This window comes from Crocodylus siamensis, chromosome 1 (genome assembly GCF_052110815.1).
Source record: "Crocodylus siamensis isolate JL-2025a chromosome 1, ASM5211081v1, whole genome shotgun sequence".
NCBI lineage: Eukaryota > Metazoa > Chordata > Crocodylia > Crocodylidae > Crocodylus > Crocodylus siamensis.
Genome location: NC_143395.1, coordinates 211,796,470 through 211,819,853, shown reverse-complemented (window position 1 = coordinate 211,819,853; position 23,384 = coordinate 211,796,470). Strand labels below are relative to the sequence as shown.

At 42.3% G+C, this 23,384-nt stretch overlaps 1 protein-coding gene across 5 annotated transcripts in view; it reads left to right on the top strand.

Annotated features, from left to right (window-relative positions):
• DCBLD2 (discoidin, CUB and LCCL domain containing 2) overlaps positions 1–21,255 on the top strand; it is a 90,634-nt gene extending 69,379 nt beyond the window's left edge. Inside the window, exons 10-17 of one of the 5 annotated variants that reach the window (XR_016443330.1) lie at positions 233–380; positions 832–966; positions 2,331–2,424; positions 4,890–4,939; positions 15,496–15,633; positions 17,482–17,929; positions 18,800–18,862; positions 19,393–21,255. Coding sequence is in view for 3 of the 5 variants with exons in the window: in XM_090055909.1 (XP_089912035.1) it covers positions 233–380; positions 832–966; positions 2,331–2,424; positions 4,890–4,939; positions 15,496–15,633; positions 17,482–17,924 (1,008 nt within the window). In the remaining 2 variants the exon portion in view is untranslated. Of the gene's footprint in view, positions 1–232; positions 381–831; positions 967–2,330; positions 2,425–4,889; positions 4,940–15,495; positions 15,634–17,481 lie in introns of all 5 variants that reach the window. The other 4 variants (XR_016443328.1, XM_090055909.1, XM_090055897.1 and 1 more) reach the window with 4 other exon arrangements.
• Positions 21,256–23,384: the final 2,129 nt, after the last annotated feature.

Below are 23,384 nucleotides of genomic sequence, written 5' to 3'. Positions count from 1 at the left end.
ATATTAAAGTTTCTGGTTCTCTACATTTGAAGTAACATGTTTTTGTTCATATTTCTCTGAAATTTTCTCTCTTTGGAAACCTGGTCAACAGCACTTTTCAGGGAAGCAAATGATATATTACACAATACTTTGTACAGCTTATTTAGTTAAATAGGCCCTGATTAGCATAGAATTGGTAGAACATACATTGTAGGAGCTAATAGCTTGAATGTCTTCTTTCCTCTTTTTCTAGGTATTTCAAGGAAACACTGAATATTATCATGAAGTTCGTAATAACTTCATCTCTCCCATTATTGCACGCTTTGTTAGAATTAACCCCTTAAAGTGGCACCAGAAAATTGCAATGAAAGTGGAACTGCTAGGATGTCAATTTACTGTAGGTAAGACAAATAAAATGCCTCTGCCGTAAAAGATGACATCTGTGTAACACTGATGAAATGTGTGTGTGTGAAGGCATGTGAACACTCGACTCTTCAGAAAGAAAATCTCTAAATGTTTCTCTCTAAAAACAGTCATTTTGAAGAGGGGCAAAAAATCTTTTTAGATCTAAAACTTCTATTTGACAAATTATTTTAGCTGCAGAGTGGCCTGAGACTTTTCCACCTAGGAAAAAAATACCTGTTTTAGCTACCTTGTGATAAAGATAAACACAATTGTTACTTGCAACACTAGTAATTTGCTTGTTTAATCATAGGCACATTTTTTTTCAGTTGAACAAGAGGCACATAGTAAACTATTTATGCTTTCTTTTCATGCCAAGGGAGCTTGTTAAACTTACACTAATGCTATGACTGAGTACACTTTTTCCTCTTAATTTTTTCTTTTACAAAGGTCGGTCCCCAAAACTTACAATGGCACCGCCGCCGCCACCGCCGCAGACCAGTAATGACTTTTCCCTGCAAACTGATAAAACAACCTTCATTCCTGAAATCAAAAACACCACTGTGACTCCAAGTGTAACCAAAGGTACCAGCATTCAAACAGCTGCAGCAGCAGTGTTTTAGAACTAGAATAGCATATGACTTACGTTAACATAGTTTATTTAAAAGGCATTAATTGGCACGTACTTTCTCCATTTTTGGTACTGTAAATATTTGTTTTCCAATTTAAACACTAACATTCTACAAACTCATTTCTTCCTTTTAGATATTTATTACAGTATTTGAGATGCATATAATCCATGCTCATGTATACTTACCTTTAGCAATTAAGTAAGTGCATGCAAATTCAGTTTCTTCTGCAGTTATAAATTTTAAGACGTAGAATCCTGAAATTAGATGCACTCTTTTAATTATGTGCTACTGGTTCTTGTTACAAGAAATCTCAAATTTGAACTCCCAGGGTTCATCAAAAAGTAATCAATCTCTTACTGAATTTTGACCATTTGTACATGTCAAACAGTGATCTTTTGAAAATTTTTAACGTTAATTTCTTCCATGAAGCAGTCATGTTGGCCTGAAACTTGGTGAGAAAATTTAACCTGGGCTAACAACTTTGATTTAATTTAAAAAAAAATAGTATCAAAGTCAGCAGTAGTATAAGTTCAAACATTGATAGAGGGTAGACATATGCCAAATAATGCATAAACAAGTGCTTAACGTAACTGATTTAAAGGTATGACTTGTATTGTGGGACGTTCAGACCTATGCAGATGTATATTCCTGTGTTGTTCAGTTTTTATTAGGTTGATATTCAGACATATTTCATTCTGGGTTTTTTGTTTGTTTGTTTGTTTGTTTGTTTTTTCAAGTTTCTGACTCATATTTGGCAACTTGGGAAAAATTCCTACTTGTGTATGCACGCATATGTACACGAAAGAATAGATGAAAGAATTTTTGAGTGCCAGATTAGGCACTAATGGCATCTTTCCATGTGCTCCAGGGCTGGGGGTGCTTTAATTAGCATGGTTCCAAGAGCTGCTCTAGTTAAAGCTCCCACAGTGTCTCATGTATTCAGCGTCCCATGCCTCAAAATGGCGGCAGGTGTACTTTTACTACAGCTCTCCTGCCACCATTTTGAAGCATGAGGACACTGAATACATGAGACACGGATGATGCTGGAGCGTGCTAATTAGCACACTCCATCAGACTTGATTAATCAAGTATGCTCTGATGCACTGTAATTACAGTGTATTGGAGCAGCATCCCCACATATCTACATACAACCAATTTAACATTTACTCTGTGGGAGCACCCATAAGCCAACAGAATCCCAGGGTGCCAGGTACCATACAGATAGAAAATTACATGTTCCCCAAAGAACTTGCAAAATGAGACTTGATACATAATAAATTGCTCTCTTTTACACCACTTTTGCTTAATGCATTTCAGATGTTGCATTGGCAGCAGTTCTGGTTCCAGTGTTGGTGATGGTCTTCACTACTCTGATTCTGGTTTTGGTGTGTGCATGGCACTGGAGGAACCGGTAAATGAATGTTTTGTAGTTTCACAGTTGGTAGGGTTGGAAGGGACCTGAGCACATCATCAAGTCTGACCCCCAGCCATGGGCAGGAAAGGATGCTGGGGTCAAACGACCCCGTCAAGGTGATTATCAAGTCTCCTTTTGAAGACCCCCAGGGTAGAAGCGAGCACCACTTCACTTGGAAGTTGGTTCCAGATCCTAGCCACCCTGACTGAAGTAGTGCCTTCTGATATCTAGCCTGAATCTACTCTTTATCAACTTATGGCCATTATTCCTCGTTACTCCCGGTAGTGCTCGGGGGAACAGGGACTCTCCCATAGCCTGCTGGTCCCTCTTGACCAGTTTGTAGACGGCCACCAGATCCCCTCTCAGCCTTCTCTTGTGGAGGCTGAACAGGTTCAGGTCCCGTAGCCTCTACTCATGGGGCCTGCCTTGCTGCCCCCGATCATGTGAGTGGCCCTCCTCTGGACCCTCTCAATGCTGTCCACATCCCTCCTGAAGTGTGGCGCCCAGAACTGGACACAGCACTCCAACTGCAGCCTGACTAGTATCATGTACAGGGGGAAGATCGCCTCCTTGGACCTGCTTGTGATGCATCTGTGGATGCATGACAAGGTGCGGTTAGCCTTCCTGCCCACGTCCCCACACTGGCGGCCCTTGTTCGTTTTGGAATCTGTAATGACACCAAGATCCTTTTCTGCCTCTATGCTGACTAGAAGAGAGTTCCCCAGCTTGTAGGTCTGCTGCTGGTTCTTCCTCCCTAGATGCAACACCTTGCACTTGTCAGTATTGAATCCCATCCTGTTCTCATCTGCCCACCCCTGTAACTATCCAGATCTAGTTGTTGCCTGTCCCTCTCCTCTAGCGTGCCCACTTCTCCCCACATCTTAGTGTCATCCACGAATTTAAACAAGGTGCCTTTCACCCCCTTGTCCAAGTCGCTGATGAAGATGTTGAACAGTGCGGACCCGAGGACTGAGCCCTGGGGGACCCCACTGCCCCCATCTCTCCAGGTTGAAAAAGACCCATCCACCATCACTGTCTGGGTGCAGCCCTCTAGCCAATTTGCAATCCATCTGACTGTGTAGGCATCGATGCCACAGTTGTCTAATTTTTTTATGAGAAAGGGGTGAGATGCAGTGTCAAAGGCCTTCCTAAAGTCCAGAAAGACTACGTCCCCTGCGACACTTGTGTCCGATGCTTTTGTGACCTGGTCATAGAAGGCCACCAGGTTGGTCTGATAGGACCTGCCTCAAATGAACCCATGTTTGTTACCCCTAAGCATAATCTCCCCTGCTGGTCCCTCACAGATGTGTTCCTGGATAATTTTCTCAGAGCTTCCCCAGGACCAAGGTAAAACTAACGGGTCTGTAGTTTCCTGGGTCCTCCTTCCTCCCTTTTTTGAAAATGGGGACCACATTGGCCCTTTTCCAGTCCTCCGGCACCTTGCCAGAGCACCACGCGTGCTCGTAAAGCTGTGCCAGGGTTCCCTGATTCGGTCCTCACTGACCCTGGGCCTGGCAGTGCCTCCTCTGCTCAAAAAGATGGAGGCAAAGAAATTGTTAAAGAGGTTAGCTTTGCTGTCTGGTGTGACCACCAGATTTCCTAGCGTATCCTGAAGAGGCCCTACATTACCCGGTACCCTCTTTTTACCCCCTACTGTATTTAAAAAAGGACTTTTTGTCATCCTTGATCCAGGTCACTAGTCCCAGTTCCATCTCTGCCTTAGCCTTCCTAACAGCCCCACTATAGTCTTGAGCAATGGAGGTATAATCCTCCTTGGTGATGGCCCCTCCCTTCCATTGGGCATACACCTCCTTTTTAGCTTTGAGACATTCCTGGATGCTTTTGGTGAGCCATGGGGGCTTTTGAGCACTCTTGCCCCCTTTGATCCATGTTGGGATTGTCACCCTTTGGGCTTGGAAGATCATCTCCTCCTCAAGGAACAACCACTCTTCCTGGACACCCAACTCCCCCCACCCGGGACCTCATTGCCTCCCTGACTAGTCTCCTTACCTCATTGAAATCTGCCTTCCTGAAGTCTAGGAAGTCTTGACACCCTGCGCTGGATGGTGAATTCCAGTAGGCAATGATTGCTATCGCCTAGGTGGTCGAGAACCCACAGTTCAAAATAATCTTCATTCATATGAAGATGAAGTGTTCTTCATTCTGAATACTCAATATTTTGTCAGCTAGTACTAGTGTACACTTCTTGTAAAGCACTTTCGAGGATACTTTCCCTGTACTTTTTCATTTCTGTGGCAGGAGGTTAAATTGTCATAATGAGAAGGAAGTTTATTGGGATTGATATCTTGAAACTTAAGCCTTAAACATGTCAATGTTATAAATTGTTGGGATTTTTTCTTTCCAAGAAAAATGTTAAACTGGCATTTAGTTTATCAGAATTAATTTGATTTGTATTTAATTGGTATACCTAAATATGCTTAACATTTTTTTCTGCCTTGCAGAAGGAAGAAAACTGAAGGTACCTATGACTTGCCTTACTGGAATCGTGCAGGTAAGAAAATGGCTGGAACGTTCTTTAATCTAACCATCACTTAAAATGTACATTTCAGTCTACAGTAACATCCATCTTTGCCTCCATCGTAATGAGCTATGAGACTATTCTCTGCGATTGGTGATTATAAGCATTGGAGTATTAAATTTGAATTTACCTGCAGTTTAGACTTGTAACTTCTGTTTCTGTGTTTTGGACTTAAAGATAGCAGCCTGTCTAAAGTATTCTATTAAATCTATTTTAGGATCTTTGAATACCAACTTGCAATAATTTTTTTCCTTAAAAACAAGAAAAATAGAACAGAGAATTTCACTTTTGAGAGAGAATTACACGCAGATGGGAAGTGAATGTCTTATGTGTTCTGAAATTGATGAAAAAATCTAAGTCTGACACTCTTCGGGATAAAGCCTATGATCTAGGTCGATGATTCTCTACCCTTTTAGACTGAGGGCACCCCCTGTAACTTGTCTAAATTTAGCAGCACCTCATTTCTGAAACTTATTTCACTTGTTTTTTGACTGTGTAAAAATGGGGTGATTCTTCTGTTGCAAAGAACTCTAAAGAGCACCACAACAGGTCAGAAAGTTTTTGACTCTGTGGATTCCTATTTAAAATCTCTGGGTTTATCCTGTGAATCATACAAAGGTATTTGTATACCTAACAATACCAGAATACTGTGGCACCCCAAAATAGCCTTAAAAGGATCTTACAGTACCCTGACTGAGAATTGCTGGTCTAGGTGGTATCAAAAGCCTTTAGTATGCCTGTCAGCTTTTCATATTTGTAACAGGGTGCCTTCTTGGGGCCCACCTGTTTCTGGGCCAACCGCTTGCCTTCTCTCCTGTCATGCCTTGCTATTAATTCATTAAAATGTTAATTAGGCGGGAGCCTACCCATTTCTTGCTCTGATGCCAGAGGGCGCTATCTGCGGCTCTGTTCCTCCCCTACACTGCAACCCAACCCTCGCAGATGGCATCCACTGTTCTTATCATCTCAGGGCGCCAGAATCCTCCAATAGGGACCCCTCTAAGATCCCTCCATTCAGGCGGCTTACTCCGCCTTCATTCGGGGCTGCCTAGTTCCCTGAAACTATTTCCCCTCTCACGTGTGGTCCCCCTGGGACCTTTGGCCACACAGGACCTGGCTTCGCCTCCAAGGCCAGTTGGAACCCCAGGCCCTCAGCTCTGGGAGTCACTCATGGTGGGCCCTTGGCCCTTTGACCATTCTGGTCCTGGCCCCAGCATTGACCAGTCGAGGGTATTCTACATCAGGCCTCTGCCACTAGCCCCCCCCTCACTCTCTTGGGTCTGTCTCTGGCCCCTACTAGGGGTTAACCCACCCGGTTGCAAGAGCTGGGGTTATTAAGGCACCCTGACCTGGCTTTCACCAGGGTGGTAACTGGCCTGGTATTTCCTGGGGGCTCCTGCACCACTGGGAGCCCCACCAGGCCACCCACCCCCGGCAGGGTGCAGTTTTAGGTCATGCCCAGGACCAGGAGCCTCTGAACCATCCCCTACAGCTCCTGCCCTTACTTCCAAGATGATGCATGAAACCTTGCAGCCAGGCGATGTTGCTGCCTGGCCTGCAAGCAGGGAACTGAACTGTTTAAATAGGCAGCCAGGGATCTAAAATATCTGCCGCAATCAAGCACCTGCTGGCTGCTTGGCTGGGCCCTTAAAGTGGCAGGCACAAACAGTGCCCTGCCACAATATTCCTTTACTGTCCCATTAAAAGTGTTCCTTGTATGTATTTATTCCCTTCAAGCCATTTATAGATTCATAGATGTTAGGGGCTGGAAGGGACCTTACAAGATCATCGGGTCCAACCCCCTTGCAATTGAGCAAGAAAGACTGCTGGGGTCAGATGACCCCAGCAAGGCAGGTGTCAAGTTGCATTTTTTAAAGATCTTGCCAGGGCAGGTGACTGTAACACTTCCTGGGGGAAGTCTGTTCCAGACCCTCAGGCACTTGAATTGTGAAAGAAGTTTTTCTTTATGTCCAATCTGAAGCTATCTTCAAGCAGTTTGTGTCCATTTTTTCTTGTCTTCCCCTGGGGTGCCTTGTTGAATAGATGCTCACCCAGGCCCTGATATATGCTTATATATACGCTTATACATTTATAGGCTACCACCAAGTCACCTCTAAGTCTTTTTTTCTCCAGGCTGAACAGTCCCATGTCTTTCAGCCTCTCCTTGTATGACCTACTCTCCAGACCTCTAATCAAGTGTGTGGCCCTCCTTTGGACTCTCTCAAGCTTCTCCACATCCTTTCTGAAGTGCAGCGCCCAGAACTGGACACAGTACTCCAGTTGTGGTCTCACCAAGGCCAAGTAGAGCAGGAGGATGACATCCTTCATCTTGCTTGAGGTGCATCGGTAGATGCATGCCAGTGTTTTATTCGCTCTGCCAGCTATGGCATTGCATTGGTGGCTCTTGTTCATTCAGTGGTCTCTTAAGACCCCCAGGTCTCTTTCAGTTGTGGTGCTGGCAAGTGTAGCACCGCCAAGCCTGTAAGTGTGTTGCAGATTATTTCTCCCCATATAGGGCACTTTACATTGCTCTGTGTTAAACATCATCAGGTTTTGCTCTGCCCACCTTGCAAGCCTGTCTAGGTCAACCTGTTTCTCCAGCCTGCCCTCAGTGTGACTACACTCACCCATAATTTGGTGTCATCTGCAAACTTTACCAGTACACTTTTAACACCCAAATCCAAATCATTTTAATGAACATGTTGAAAAGCACTGGTCCGAGTACTGAACCCTGAGAGACACCACAGGTTGCCTTCCACCATGTTGACTTAGTGCTGTCTGTCAATACTTTCTGGGTCCTATCTCATGGAGCCAGTTACTCTATCCACCAGACCTTAAAGTAGTCAAGGCCATGCATTTTCCCAATATTAACCATGAGGAAATCATGGGATACTAAGTCAAAGGCCTTTGTGAAATCCAAGAATATGACATCAATCTCATTTCCCTTATTCAGCTGGCAAATTACCTGATTGTAGAAGGAAATGAGTATCATAGTATCATAGTATCATAGTAGCTAGAGTCGGAAGGGACCTAGGTAGATCATCTAGTCCGACCCCCTGCCTTGGCAGGAAAGAGCACCGGGGTCAGATGACCCCGGCAAGGTGCTTATCTAACTTCCTTTTAAAAATCCCCAGGCTAGGAGCCTGCACCACTTCCCCTGGAAGCCGGTTCCAGGCCCTAGCCGCCCTGACTGTGAAGTAGCACCTCCTAATATCTAATCTAAACTTACCCTCCGCCAGCTTGTGACCGTTATTCCTGGTCACTCCTGGCAGCGCACGGGGGAACAGGGACTCCCCCAATACCCGCTGATCCCCCCTGACCAGTTTGTAGCAGGCCACAAGGTCCCCCCTTAACCTTCTCTTGTGGAGGCTAAACACCCTCCATTGGGTGTATGCCTCCCTTTTAGCAAGGAGACATTCCCGGATGCTCCTAGTGAGCCATGGGGGTTTATGTGCCCTCCTGCTCCCTTTGACCCTTGTTGGGATTACCTCCCTTTGGGCATGGAGGATCGTCTCCTTAAGGAGCAACCACTCCCCTTCGACATCTGATTCCCTTCCCCTCTGGGTTGACCTGCTCACAATGAAGTTATGTTGGCTGTCATTTAGAAAACTGCCTTTGGTTAGCCTATCAGTAACAGATTTTTTGATCATCAGTTTTTGAACAGCACTGTCTGCACATTAACTCTAAGATTCTTCATGCTTCCATGCCATGGGCATAAAGATTTATTTGGCTCCACTGCCACTCAGTTCATTCTCACTGCTGTGTCTGAGTACCTCTGCTTCACTTTCTTGTCCTAATTCATAGATAAATTTTGTTTCAATATCAATTTGTCCATTAGTAATTTTTGTACATCATTCTTTTTTGATAGGAAATTTAATTACCTTTTCTTTGTTGTATTTCCACATGGTGATAGCTCCCAGTGCCAGGATCTTAGGATGGTGCATTTTTTTAGGTGCCCTGGATTTAAATATTGCCCTTCTTGCAAGAGAGCAATCCCTATTAATGATGAGTACAGTAAGTGTATTGTGTATGTAGGGGAAGTCCATGTCCCTCGGCAGAGGCAGTCCCTTGGAGTCAAGGATGACATCCATCGGGCTTGATGGGTCCCCGGGTGACTGAGGATCCCGATTCTGGATACACACATTCTTCGGCAATGGGGGCTTGTTGCATGGAGGATTGGGATTCATAGCACCAGTTTGGTCTCCTTCTCCTTCCTCTGCTGCTTCCATTCCGCCTCAGTATTAAATCATTGGGCCTCAAAGTGGTGCACGCCTTGGTGGACCTGGTGGCACCCCACCGAATGGTCAGCAGCTTGCTTCTCCCAGTCGTTGGTGTTGATGCCTCTGCTTGAGAGTGACCTTGAGTGTGTCTTTGTACCATTTCCTTTGACCACCCTTTGAGCATTGGCCAACAGAGAGCTGGGAAAAGAGAATCTGGTAAAGGAGGTGGTTCTCAGACATCTGGACATGTAGTAAATGTTCAATATGCGAGTCTCCCTCCGTCACCCTACCACACTCCCCAAAGACAGAAAGTGCAACTTAAAATGTTTTGCTAAACTGCCTTGTGCTCTGCTCTGATCCAGAATGGGTGACTCCCCAGGACAGTAATCACTTTTGTCAAGAAATGCCCTCCTGAATTCTGGGTCTGTTGAATCCTGGGCTTCATCTTCCAAGGCTCCAGATGGAAAAAAAAAATTCCAGTAGGCTGTTTCTGCTAAATCCATGGAGGGAAACAAGCATCACTACTCATCTAAAACTGTAAGCAGATCTCTGCAGAGAACTTACAGCAAAGAAAGGTCTGAATCACCTTTCTACTCCCATTCCAAGAAGGCTCTCTAGCCTGAATTAAGAACCTCAGGGAGCTTGACAGGATCTTGGCTTCATGCTAATTTCTTTCACACAGTTTCAGTCACATGACAGGAGTTTTTAGGATTCAAGACTAACCAAATCATTCTAGGTCCCATTGGAAAAGCATATGGGACCCTGCTTAAGTTTGTAGGTGTTCTCTACACTCCTTTGCCAGGAAGAATCTTTTTTCCTGTTTAATGAAATGTCACTGAACTTTGTCAAGAATGTTTGGCAGACGCTGACATCCATGTCCTCAATTTCAAGGAAAACAGACAAAAATGGCACAATGTCATTTAAGACAACACAATTCAAATAGAACATTACCTTTAGGGAACCAAAACCAAATGGTAACAGAATGTCACCTCAAATATTTGTAACTTAAGGCAGCTTAAAGTAGCATTCTGCAAGCTGAGGGGCCTGCTTCTTCTCTTGAGAATACCTTTATTTGTCTCCATAACTGGACTTTTTGGTAGCTGCCACAACTAACAGAAGGAATAAACCAAACCTGCCAAAAATGATCATAGCTAGAAAGAAGTCAAAGCAATTGAATCTGTTGAGTTATGAATGTAACTTCTGCAAACCTACAGTGGTTGCATTTCAGGTATCAGGCTATGGGCATGTCTTTATGTGCCTTTAAAATGCAGCAATGAACTGCAGAACTTATGGCTCTGTAGTGCAGGGGTTCTCAAACTGTGGGTCGCAACCCCCTGGGTGGTCACGAGCAACTTAAAAAGGGGTCACAAACTTCTTTTCCCTCCCCAATGCGCATACACTCTGCCTGCTTCCCTTGCCCAGCGGCGACACACATGTTCTTGGACTTACTCACATTGGAAGTGTCTCTTTTGTTTTCTAATCTCGGCATATACAGGTTAGTGAAGCTCAGTATTTATCTGCCAACAGTTCGATTGACTGTGTGCGATTGAGTGAAAGTTTTTTCAGCAGTTGCCACTATAAAGAGCAAATAATGGTCAAAAATAAATGTGGAACACAAAATGAGACTGGCAGTCTTGAAAATAAAGCCCAGGTTTGAAAAACTAAGCAATACCAAGCAAGCTCATCCTTCTCATTGAAAACTATTGACAGTTTTAAATTTGACAGTGTTTTTTTTAGTGAAAGTTTTGAATTTGATAAATTTTATAAAGTGATTTTTGACAAATATATTTAATTTAATATACAAAGGTAAATGTTCTTTATTTATCTCCTGCTTAATCCTAATTAAATCAATAGCTTTAATCATAGGGAGTCACATGAACTTACATATTATTGTACAGGATCTCATTATCACAAAGTTTGAGAACCCCTGCTGCAGTGTATTGCACCCAGGCACATGGTTTACATGTGCACCAGGACTGCAGCCCATTGAGCCAGGTTGCAGCAGCCCCATCTGGCAGGGGACTCATGGGGGTCAGCCTGTCAGCCCGGGGCTGCTCTGACCGGGCTTAGTGTGCTGCAGAGGAACTGGCTGGGGTATGAGGGTGCTTTAGTGTGGGGCTAGTTGGCAGGCAGCCCTTGCACTGAAGCACTCTTGTACCCCAACTAGTCCAATCAGCATCTACAAGTACAACCCAGGTGTGGCGTTTATTAGTTTCATGTGCTCTAATAGGGGTGCATGTGTAGACACTGAGACGTTCATATGTCTTGTGTAAATGCACCCTGTATTTCTAAATTACAATGGAATCCAGTTAATAAATTGCAACAAAAAGAATAGTCATGGATTTATATTTCTAATTTTGAAGGTCACATTACAATATCTTTAGAAGCAGCTCCAAATGCTTCTCATGCTGTCTCACAATTTATGCCATCCAATGATCGTAGTAAAAAGTTATGTTTGCATCTTGGAAAAACTCCAGTCCTTGTACAAGGGGCATCTCTATTGTAGACATCTGCAAGCCAGCCTCTTGAAGATCTGTATATACCTTTACCCCATGCTGTTCATAGTTCCATAGTTGTTAGGGGCTGGAAGGAACTTTAAAAATCATCTGGTCCAGCCCACCTGCACTTGGGCAGGAAAGATTGGTAGAACTGTACTTGCCCATAATGTATTACAGTTCATTTTTAGGCAGACTCTAAACACTGATCAAGAATGGAATATACATACAGACGTACTGCAGAAGAAAGAAATGCTGCTTACCTGTAAAGTTACTGGAGTTATTTGAAGTTTTGTCCATATATTCCATGAGCAGTCCTCTTTCCTGTATCGTTATGACAGGAAAAGAACTGAGTAGTTGTTGGACTTGCACTAACCTTTATGCCTTTGACAGAAGAGCACAAGGGGCATTTATATACATACCTTTGTCTGCTCTGATACACTGGAAGTCCAGCACATCAGAGCAGACTCAATTAACCCAGTCTGCAGGGCACGCAAGCTGCGTTATATACATTTATATAAACAGCAAAATGAACGTCAGCATGCAAAAAAAGGTGGTGGTGTGCTTTTGAACTAAAACACCTTCAATGTGTTTTAGTTCAAAAGTGCACTGGCACCATTTTCTCAGCACTGACACATATGTTGCCATTTATACAAAGGTATGCGCAACAGCACCAGGCGCTTTTAATAGCACATGGCATTGTAGTGAATACTTGTGTATAAATGCCCAGAGATCCTTGTAGGTCAGATGTGGTCCCAAAGGACAGTAATAGCCAAATAATTCTGCCCTCAAATGCATGAGGTACGTGTATACTAAGAGTGGACAAGAAATCTTAAAGAACTCTATTGTAAGATAACATTTTCCATTTAACCTTGCACACCTGCAATACTGACTTGCTGCTTTTAGTTTCCACCTAACCTGAATCCTCACACAAAAACATAGTGCACAAAAACACACAAATTTGTCAACTGGGGAAGCCCTTTAGCTCCAAATTAGGACAGGGTGGGTTTACTTTGTTAGATGGGGTCTTGTAATACAAGATTGCTCAAGGGAGCAATCCTCAATGCACAAGCTAATTCTATTCCATCTTGGAGAAAAGGCAGCAAGAGGGCACAACAGTCCCCCCAGCTCTCCAGGGTACTTTGCGTTGGTCTTTCATCAGTCCCATGGGATGCCCATGCCCACCACGGGACAGGGAGGTCCAGGTGAGGGAGATCCCCTGCCCTCCATTAATGCTGACCTCGTGAAGGAACACCTTGAGAGAGTGGATACGTTCAAGTCAGCCGGCCCCAGGGTACTCAAGGAGCTGGCGAGCATTATAGCCCAACCTCTGGCACGAATCTTTGAAAATTCCTGGTGCTCTGGTGTAGTGCCCGAAGACTGGAAGAAGGGCAATGTGGTGCTGATCTTCAAGAAAGGGAGGAAAGTGGATCCAGCTAACTATAGGCCCATCAGCCTGACTTCTATCCCGGGGAAGGTCTTAGAAAAGTTTATTAAAGAGGCCATCCTTGATGGACTGGCTGATGCCAACATCCTGAGGGACAGCTAGCACGGGTTTGTTGCAGGTAGGTCTTGCTTGACAAATCTCATTTCCTTCTATGACCAGGTGACCTATCACCTGGACAAGGGAGAAGAGATTGATGTCATATATCTTGACTTCAAAAAAGCCTTCAATCTGGTATCCCACGATCACCTCTTGGCGACACTGGCCACTTGTGGCCTTGGGTCCACCACGATCCGCTGGCTAGGAAATTGGCTCCGTGGTCAGACCCAGAAGGTGGTAATTGGTGGAAGCGACTCATAACGGTATCCTGTGACCAGTGGGGTCCCCCAAGGCTCTGTCCTGGGACCCATACTGTTCAACATCTTCATTAATGATGTGGACATTGGAGTCAGAAGCAGACTGGCCAAGTTCGGTGATGACACCAAATTCTGGGGCAAAGCTTCCACACCTAAAGACAGGCAGGCAATCCAGGCTGACCTGGACAAGCTCAGCAAATGGGCAGACAAGAACCTGATGGTGTTTAACACTGAAAAATGCAAGGTTCTCCACCTCGGGAGGAAAAACCTGCAGCATCCTTATAGGCTCGGCAGTGGTACGCTGGCTAGCACTGCAGAAGAAAGAGACTTGGGGGACATCATTGACCACAAGATGAACATGAGCCTCCAATGCGATGCTGCGGCTAGTGAAGCGAGCAAAACTCCGGCTTGCATCCATAGATGCTTCTCAGGCAAATCCCAGGACGTCATTCTCCCCTTGTACTCGGCCTTAGTGAGGCCGCAGCTGGAGTACTGCGTCCAGTTTTGGGCTCCACAATTCAAAAAGGATGTGGAGAAGCTTGAGAGAGTCCAGCAAAGAGCCACGCACATGATCAGAGGTCAGGAAAACAGACCTTACAATGACAGGCAGAGAGCCATGGGGCTCTTTAGCCTGGAAAAGCGCAGGCTCAGGGGTGATCTGATGGCCACCTATAAGTTTATCAGGGTGACCACCAGGATCTGGAGGAACGTTTTTTCGCCAGAGCGCCCCAAGGGATAATAAGGTCGAACGGTCACAAACTCCCGCAAGACCGTTTCAGGCTGGACATAAGGAAGAATTCCTTTACTGTCCGAGCCCCCAAGGTCTGGAACAGCCTGCCACCGGAGGTGGTTCAAGCACCTACACTGAACACCTTCAAGAGCAAATTGGATGCTTATCTTGCTGGGATCCTATGACCCCAGCTGACTTCTTGCCCTTTGGGTGGGGAACTGGACTGGATGATCTTCCGAGGTCCCTTCTAGTCCTAATGTCTATGAAATCTATGAAATAATGAGAAAGCGCTTGTTTCTTCTCAATAAAATCACTTTTTTGAAAAGCTAGACAAGAGATTAACTAGCATTCACATCAGACAGTGGTAATGGGGAAAAAATATATTCACCCCTGCGAGGAGAGGGGTCGGCTGGACTCCAAAAATCTTTGGGCTCTTGCTGGGTACTGGATTCCTCAAATCCTTCTCCTCCCCACATCTGTAAATGCAGGTACTACAGCCATTTATTCATTCAGTGGAAAGGAGGGCTGGAAAAGGATTAGATTCATGACTCAACCTTGGGGTGTCTTGAGATCCTTTTAAGGATGGCATGCAGTGTTAGTGCTGTTAGGTTTACAGACATGGTTCATTAGCTAAACCAGAGATATCAAATAGGAATCCATAGTTGTGAGTCTTTCTGAGCTGTTTGCAAGAACAAAACTGCTCTAATATTTTTCTGTGGGCAAAAAAAGAGTGCAAACTAAGTGCTGGCATTTTCCAACGGGTGCCCTTAGTGTAAAAAGGTTGAAAACCATTGGACTAGATAATATCTGGTCTATGGTATGATGGTTAGAATGTTATGCTGGCAAGTCAGGAATGCCCAGGTCCAAATTCCTTTTGGGTGAGGGTGGCCTAGAATCTAGGACCTTTGTTTCCTAGGTGAGTCTTTTGCTCTCAGCTATTGAGAGCAAAAGACAGGAAGCCCTTCTCCCTCTCCCCGCTCCACCCCTTTCTCTCTCTTCCCCCCCCCCCCCACATGTCTACAAGGTGTGTGCATATGTGCCCCAGGTACTACTGCAGATGTCCACTCTGTGTGCCTAGGTGGTTTTCTATACATGCAGGGCTGTGCGTTCAGGAACACAATTCCACTTACTATAATGTAAGTGCCAGAAAAATGCCATGTAGTTGACCAAAAAATGGCCATTTAGTGATCAGAAAAGACTACAATGTCACCCTTTAATGTGTAATGCAACACAGTTCTTGCATGCAAATTCCTACATTCTTGTGTTTCTCAAATCTGCATAAAGGATGGTGGAAAGGCATGAAGCAGTTTTTTCCTGCCAAGTCAGCCGAGCATGAAGAAACCCCTGTTCGCTATAGCAGCAGTGAAATAGGTCACTTGAGACCAAGAGATGTCCCAACCATGTTGCAAACAGAGTCTGCAGGTACCTGGGGTTTTCTTTGCTTGTTTTTACCTGTTTGTAGGCTAAGAATTCTGAATAAGTACATCAAATAGTTTTATACTTTGTATCTATTTGCTGCATGCAAAATCTATATAACTTCTGTTCTATCCTAAGGATAAAGAATCCGAAAATAAAGTTTAGCTTGTAATTGCAGGTGCCATTTGGAGAGATGCAGCTATTTTTTTGAGTGCAGCAATTCCCAGAATGCAGTTTCTGCTTCTTGATAATCTTTGCTGCCCCAAGATGCTAACATAATTTGGGATTTAGATGATTAACACTTAAATATCTTAACATGTAAATCTATTAATGTTTTTTGTGAAATAGAGGCTAAGACATTGCGTACATCATTCTAAAGTTCCTCTACAGGCACTAAACAGCTTGAAGTATTTTCAAGTTTCTTACCGAGGAGAAACTAATAGAGGCACAATGTGTCTAACCAGCCTGCTCTTAATGTAATGCATTAAAAATAATTGAATCGCCTTTTGACATACAAGTAATAAAAGTAGCATTTAACTGGGTTCCAACCTGTGTGGTGGTGGGGGTTAGATTCTTCCTTTTTGTTCAGGTAAATGTTCTCTTCCCACTTTTTTAGCTTCCGTTTCTCTTTCTGCTTCCTGGCTGACCTCCCCCCCTCAACTCCTTTTTTTTCCTTTTCTTCTGCCCAAGAATACCTGCAAGGAACACAGAATTTCTTATGTAGTACCAAGATTAAATTTCAGTTTCTTTACAAATAGAAGGGCAGAGAACAGTGAGTGAAGGAATGGCAAATAATTAATGTACTGCAAAATTGTCCTGGTATTGTTCATGCAAATAGCATTATTTTGAAATCAAGTTGATTGCAGGCTGATTTTCCCCTCATGTGCAACATTATCTTCCAGTGATGGCAACCTGCATCAGGTTTTTGTCCATTTGAATTACCTTTATATCGTGCTGTCCCCATTCAGAATTTCAGCAATACCTGGAAACCTGTTATTTTGTATCATTCACTTTCTTCAAAGGAGTTGATAGCTTATTTCTGACCAGGCAAATGAGTGACCTGTAAGGGATCTTTTACAGGAAATCAGGAATTAAGTAGGAAGAGCATCCAGAAACGGTGAAAGGCTGTCTAGGACATCTCAGGGGAAGCCCTGATTTTACCAGATGCCAGTGTCTAGTTTGGTCCCTTTTGGTAACGATCCAAAACCTAGTCTTCGTTACTCCTATTGTAGTGTAGCAGAGACATTCCTTAGCTAGCTTAGGTAGTGGCAGCGCTCTAGCTGTGTGATCTGTGGGAGATCTGCGCTATAATGAGCACGAACTCTTAAGTGGCTTCTATTTTGTCCCTGTCCTGTCTTGCTTTTCACCTGGCCAGTCCCTGTGTGCTCACCCCATGCTCCCTCACCCTTTATCTCTTGTGTTCAGCTGTTGTTGCTGCCAGCTAAGTCTGTACTGAACATAAGTAAAATTTATTTTCAAAAGCCAATGGCTTACCCAGGTGGCACAAACCATATCCCTGACACCTAAGTCTGGGAAGGGGATGAGCTGTTTTTGCTGTACCTTCCAAACAATACAGCCTTAATTTCTCAGCATGGGAAATTTTCATCCCATAAAGGTGAAATTGGGTTTATAATGGAAACTATTCAGATTTCACTATAGGCACAGCAACTGTTTACTACTGGGCTCCTTTGCAGCTTCCTCCAAAGCATCTGACACTGGAGGCACCCACTAGGCTGACACAGTGTAATATTTCCTGTGGTTCACATGAGAAGTTCTGTCTTTAATATCACGCCACTATATTGGAGTTGATAATGTTCCTATTAGTAACTGTTTTCTTTTTTGGGGGTGTTGCAGAGTATGCTCAACCACTGGTAGGTGGAGTTGTTGGCACTCTTCATCAAAGATCAACCTTTAAGCCAGAAGAAGGAAAAGAAGCAAGTTATGCTGATTTGGATCCTTATAATTCGCCCGTGCAAGAAGTCTATCACGCTTATGCTGAACCACTGCCTCTAACTGGACCAGAATATGCAACCCCAATAATCATGGACATGTCAAGTCATCCTACAGTCCCTCTGGGTGTCTCTTCAATTTCTACCTTCAAGGCTACAGGGAACCAAGCCCCTCCCATATTGGGAATTTATAATAAACTTTTATCTAGGACAGACAGTTCATCATCCGCACATGCATTGTATGACACACCTAAGGGGATGCTGGGACCAGGCTCCTCAGATGAACTGGTATACCAGGTACCACAGAGTGCACCACATTCCACAGGAGCCAAGGATGAACTGAGTTAGGAAAGGTGACAGTTTTTTAAAACAAAATTCTTTTATGGTGGCTATGAATTTAATTTTTTTAATCATGGTTTTTATATTGTTAGTTGTAGTAGCGTGGAGGTGGATAATAATGTGATATCTGTAGTCCAGGAAACTAAGACTCCTGCCATTTTTTATGACAATATATACACCCTCAATTACTGCTTGCCTGCTCAGAAAATATGGACACCAGTATAGTACTCTCTTAGACAGGAGGAAATGAACTTCCACAGTGAACTGCTGAAGTTGTCATGCTGCATGGACACGAACAATCCATTTGGAAAGATGATTTTTATAGTACAAATATCAGTAATTTAAGTCTGTCTGAAAATAGTGTTATACAAGATTCACCTTCCCACTTAAAGCACATTTCAAATACTCACATATAATATTGAAAAAGCAAGTTGATTGATATAATTGAGGACTGCTCCTGCTCTTATTGACCCCAGTGGCAAACTCCCACTAACTTCATTGGAAGGAACTACAACTCTTTTAGGAGCAGTCCTGTCTTTTGTCCATGACAGAGAAGCAACTCAGGCCTGCCAATCTGGATTGTTTTTTAGCTTCTTGGGAGAAAACAGTTTCCTGCCCCTTTTAACTCTGAAAGGTGAAATTGGGTAGTTAAGTAGTGTTTTTGCTTTATTCTGTCAAATCTTCCCAAGCCACTCAGACCTGGTCTTTCCAGGGAGAACTTTAACTTCATACTAATGGATTGTGTGCACAGACTTGAGTCTTCTAATTAGTTGCTTTTTAGTTCACACCTTGCAAGTGAAGACTACTGAATAATCTGAATTTGAATCCTCCAAGGTTTCCAATTGCCTCTACAGTTGGTCTGACAACTTGGTCATTCTTTGCAGAACTGCCAGGTCTACAAGGGTGCCTGCCTTTCCAAGAACTTTTAGAGATTCTTTCATCAGGAGGCAAGTATGGTTGATAGCTTATGAGATTAAGGGATGTATTTTAAAACATGCAGGTGTAAGCTTATGAACACCCAGGTAAGTGCACAGTGTTCATGCATGTACCCAAGCACAAACCCCGGTTTGCCACCATGGTACACTTCAGGGTTACTTACACGTAAGTGTGTGTGTACAATGTGGCACAGGCACATCTGAAATTTTGGCCGTAGGGCCTTAAATATAACCACTTTGTCGTTAAAAGGGTGGAAATGACCAAAGCTTAACAACAAAATTGGCACTTGTTTTAAAGTGTATCAGCTTAAAAGCAATTATGTAACCAAGTGGATTCATCATACACTTGACTGGTTTTACCTTTCTCTGCAGTATATTAGTTTTAGGTTTTGACCTATACTGAATTATCTTCTGAAAAAGATTTACTGGTATCTATAGTAGTTGAGATTAGATAGAAAGTCTTGTTTAATTGTGCCAGATGCTATTTAAAACAATTTAGAGTTGTTATACTTAATTTTTAATAAGTCATATTTATCTTGTAGAAAGAAAGCACAGCTGCTGCTTTTACATCGGTTAAGCAGAAACAGTGAGTAGTGAAAAACCTCTTTAAATGGCTCTTTTTATTTTAATAGCGTGATGGCACTGTTGAGAGAATGCTGAAAGAATTTATGTATGTGACATCAGTGTATACACATTACCCCAGTTTTATGGTCGTTGGTAGAATGTTTCTTTTTTTGAACACACAATTCAAATAAGACTTTATCGTGCACAGTTTGTAGAGTAGACTTGTAGCATCCAGATATAAATAAACTAGTGCTGACAAAGGTGATTATACCCCTCACAAGTCTTAGAATATTTTAATCAATTATACTTAGGGTAGTACTTCATTTTTTCCTTCAGTTTAGGATATTTACTCTGACTTTCCCTTGATATTTAGTTTGTTATTATGAAAATCCTGTTTTTGTGGTACCAACACTTTTCACTGTGTCGTACTAAACAGTTTGAATTTGGGATTCTATACACTGTGCTGCTTAAGGCCTGATTCTACAAACACAGGACTAATCCTGCTAATGAGAATAAGATTTTGCAGGATTGGGCTCCTCATGCCTAAATGTGAATGTTTTAAGCTTGAATGGTATTCTAGAGTCAGTCTTCTGCTGAAAAGTATCAAACCCCATTATTGTTTCAGTGTTGTTAAACATGGTGAGAGTCACTCTCCACAATGTGTGATATTTATTTATTTTAAGAGAATTGAATCTGTAGCTCTTAAGTGCATCTTACTTTCTTGTAACTTGATAATAAGTAATAATGTTCTCATAAAACCCTTTCCCTACTGTTCCATATACTTTGAAATTAATCAAACTTCATCCAAAAAATTACAACTCTTTTTAAAAGAAAAAAGGATTATTTTAGTGATTGAGGGGACGTGAAGAGAGAGGAAAAAATGAAAAGAGAATTGTGCATACTGTACCCAATTCCTGTTGGAAATGTCGTTGGTCAGTCAAGTAGTGGTTAATGGAAATGACTTACTAAAAAGCCATTCTAAAAATCCCCTCATTTCTAACTGGGCACAAATTTTAAATTACAATTCAGAAACAGTAGAATGCATCCAGTGCAAATAAAAGTTTGTTCATAAAACAAGTTATTGAAGCCACTTTGCTTTCTGAAATCCATATTCATGCGACCTATGCTGTTACTTTGTCTTAAAAGCTATGATTAAAAAAGAAGAAAAATCTTCAGGGTTTAGAAAAACTTGGTACAAATTGGTGTTAAGACTGAAATCAAATTGATTTCACTACTGGCACTGTGTATGGAATGAGTTTTTGATCAATTCCTGCAAAATAGTGATTTCAGTCAAGGTCAGCATAATGCAAGTTCCGTTCCCTAAAACAAAAGGGTGTAACTTTTTGTTCTTCTCAGAGGATGAAATGCTGGAAGTTGGAGACAGTGCAGTTTGGTTCACAATATCTAGGACCAGTTGAGATATTCACTGTCTCATTTTCTTAAAATGTTTTAAGTGAGGTATTAACCCTCCCTGCCCCTGCCCAAATGGATCAAGCTTGAGTTAACATCCTATATTGTAGATCTTGATTCCTGAATGTAAAATGCATGATATAAAAGGCATTCATTTTTAGACTTAATTCTGGCATTATCCCATGTACAACATAACTGAAAGGTACGTTTAAGGTCTTTCTTTTAATTATTGAAAAGATAGATACAAGGAAATGCATATAAATATTGTATGAAAATGGGAATGGCTTGAGTGTCAGTTATATTCTCCCAGAATGTATTTTTCTTACCTCAGCATGTATTGGTAGTTGGTCTGTATTTGTATATGTTGCTAGAATTTAGATTGTATAATAAGATTTTTATGTATTTTAAATAAATTGTACATACGTATCATTCTTCAGAGTCTGTATCCTTTTCTTAAGTTCTGCAGGATTGATGTACTCATACCTTACACTGACAACTGCTTCAAGGTCTGTACTTCTTCTAGTTACTCTTTTCTCCATTTCTACAAGCGTAGGGGTTTGTTATTTTAGGTACAGCTGTGACCAAATGGAAGAACAGCTCTGGTCTCCCATTCCTGCCTTGAACTAATTTGTTTCAAGCTTGCATTTATCTGCTACCCACATTTTATTTAACCTACAAATAAGATCTGCTCTAAGACAGCAATAAGAATTTATCCAGAGCTGATTTAGACCAGGACGTGTAAAGCCTGTGTATGCAACTTCCCAAAACAGTAGTGACAACAGCAGTAAAATTTTAACATACAATATACTTGTATATTCATTTTTCCAGGAACATCTCAATGAAGCATGACCTTTGGGGAAAACCATTTATATTCAAAGGCACAAACATTACTTAGAGCAAGCTTATATATTTATATTTTATACACACACTATATACTTTCAACTGAGCTTTCTAAAGCATTGTCTAAACTTAAAAAATATGATTTTCATTTTGTCCTTTCATATACCCTGTATCAAATTCCTAGTAATTTTGACCTTCCTGCTCATAGTAATTCATAAGTTTTAGTATGTTTTCAACACTAGCCGTGCACTCTAAGAATGTATATACATTTGTCACAATTTAGCCCTGTTTTAGTTTAAATTTTCAGAGTTCAAGGGATGTTTAAATGAAGCTTATGGAAATATTTTCATGATTTTGTTGCATCCTCAGTATTCTATTTGTCTTGTTTATTAATACATCTTTTCAAGTATACAAGCTACTGGTCTTTCCTTAGACCTAGAGTTGCTTTGAGTCATTTGGATTTAAGGATAGCATCCCTTCAATCCAAATGACTCTGGATTATTTTTTCTCTTTCCAAAACAATATCTGTTCTTTGCAGGATTCTGTTTAGTCTCATCTTAAGATAACCTTCAAGATCTTGGGTGCTGTTCACTGACTGAGAAAAGGCTGCTCTCTCTTGTAATGCCGTCCTTGTGTTACCGAGATGTTCCTAAAAGGAGAGAAATTTAATAGGAAAAACAATTATTACTTTATCTATAAATTTCATGATCAAGTCTACTGGACTAGCCAGTTCAAAGGAGACATTTGCCCTCTGCTGAAAGGGAAATGCCAAGTGTCATGGAGTAACTAAGTAAACTGCAGTTATTTTTTGTGACATACAGGGACATGAGCCATCTATTTATTATTCATTATACACAGGCAGATCGCTAGCCTCCTGGACCAGTTCTTTCCTCATCACCAAGTTTAAGTTGTCTACAGGCTATATGCCCAATTACATTTTTTACAGTAAGCAAATTCAGCAATATGAGCTAGTACTCAGACTGCTATAACTATGCAACTCCACACTCTCAATCTCAGATTACATTCCATGATTTGTCCCATTACTGAAAAAATGCCAAGGGGAACAGTCTACCGGATTATCACAAAGCCAGCTAGCCAAGACTTACTTTTAACAGCTTGGACTGTTTTTCCCCACCAGTTTTTAAAAACATACAGTTTATAGAAAACCATTGCTAAATAACTTTTTTGGGCTAAGGTAGTATTAGTGAATCTAAGCTTAGGTTGGTGTTACCATCCTAAAACAGTATTTGTACAAAATTTCTCCATCAGTCCTCCAACAATGCAGTACTTGATATACGCACCGCTCTAGCCAATCGGAAGACTTCACATCCCAACAGTGCTAAGACAGAACATGTTCCTCAGTATCCCTTCCTTTTACTGAAACCTTGCCATATCTTCTGACTGACCTGAGCTGCTGCTACTTTTGTTTGTGCCGCTGCAACTTCACATTCAAGATTCTTTGTCTTCCTTGTGGAAAAATGTTTTTCTTGAACACGCGGTATCTTTCAAGTAACTTCAGATGAATAATCTTACAGAGAGACAGAACACAGAAGTGAGCAGAAATTAACTGAAAGTAAGAATGATTAAGTACCAAAAGGAGTTTTTCAAAGGAATACCTTGCCATTGTTGAACCTTCACAACCCAGATCCCTTTCCGCCTCTGTGCTGACAAGAGGGGAGTTCCCCAACCTGTAGGTATGGTGCCAGTTGTTCCTCCCAAG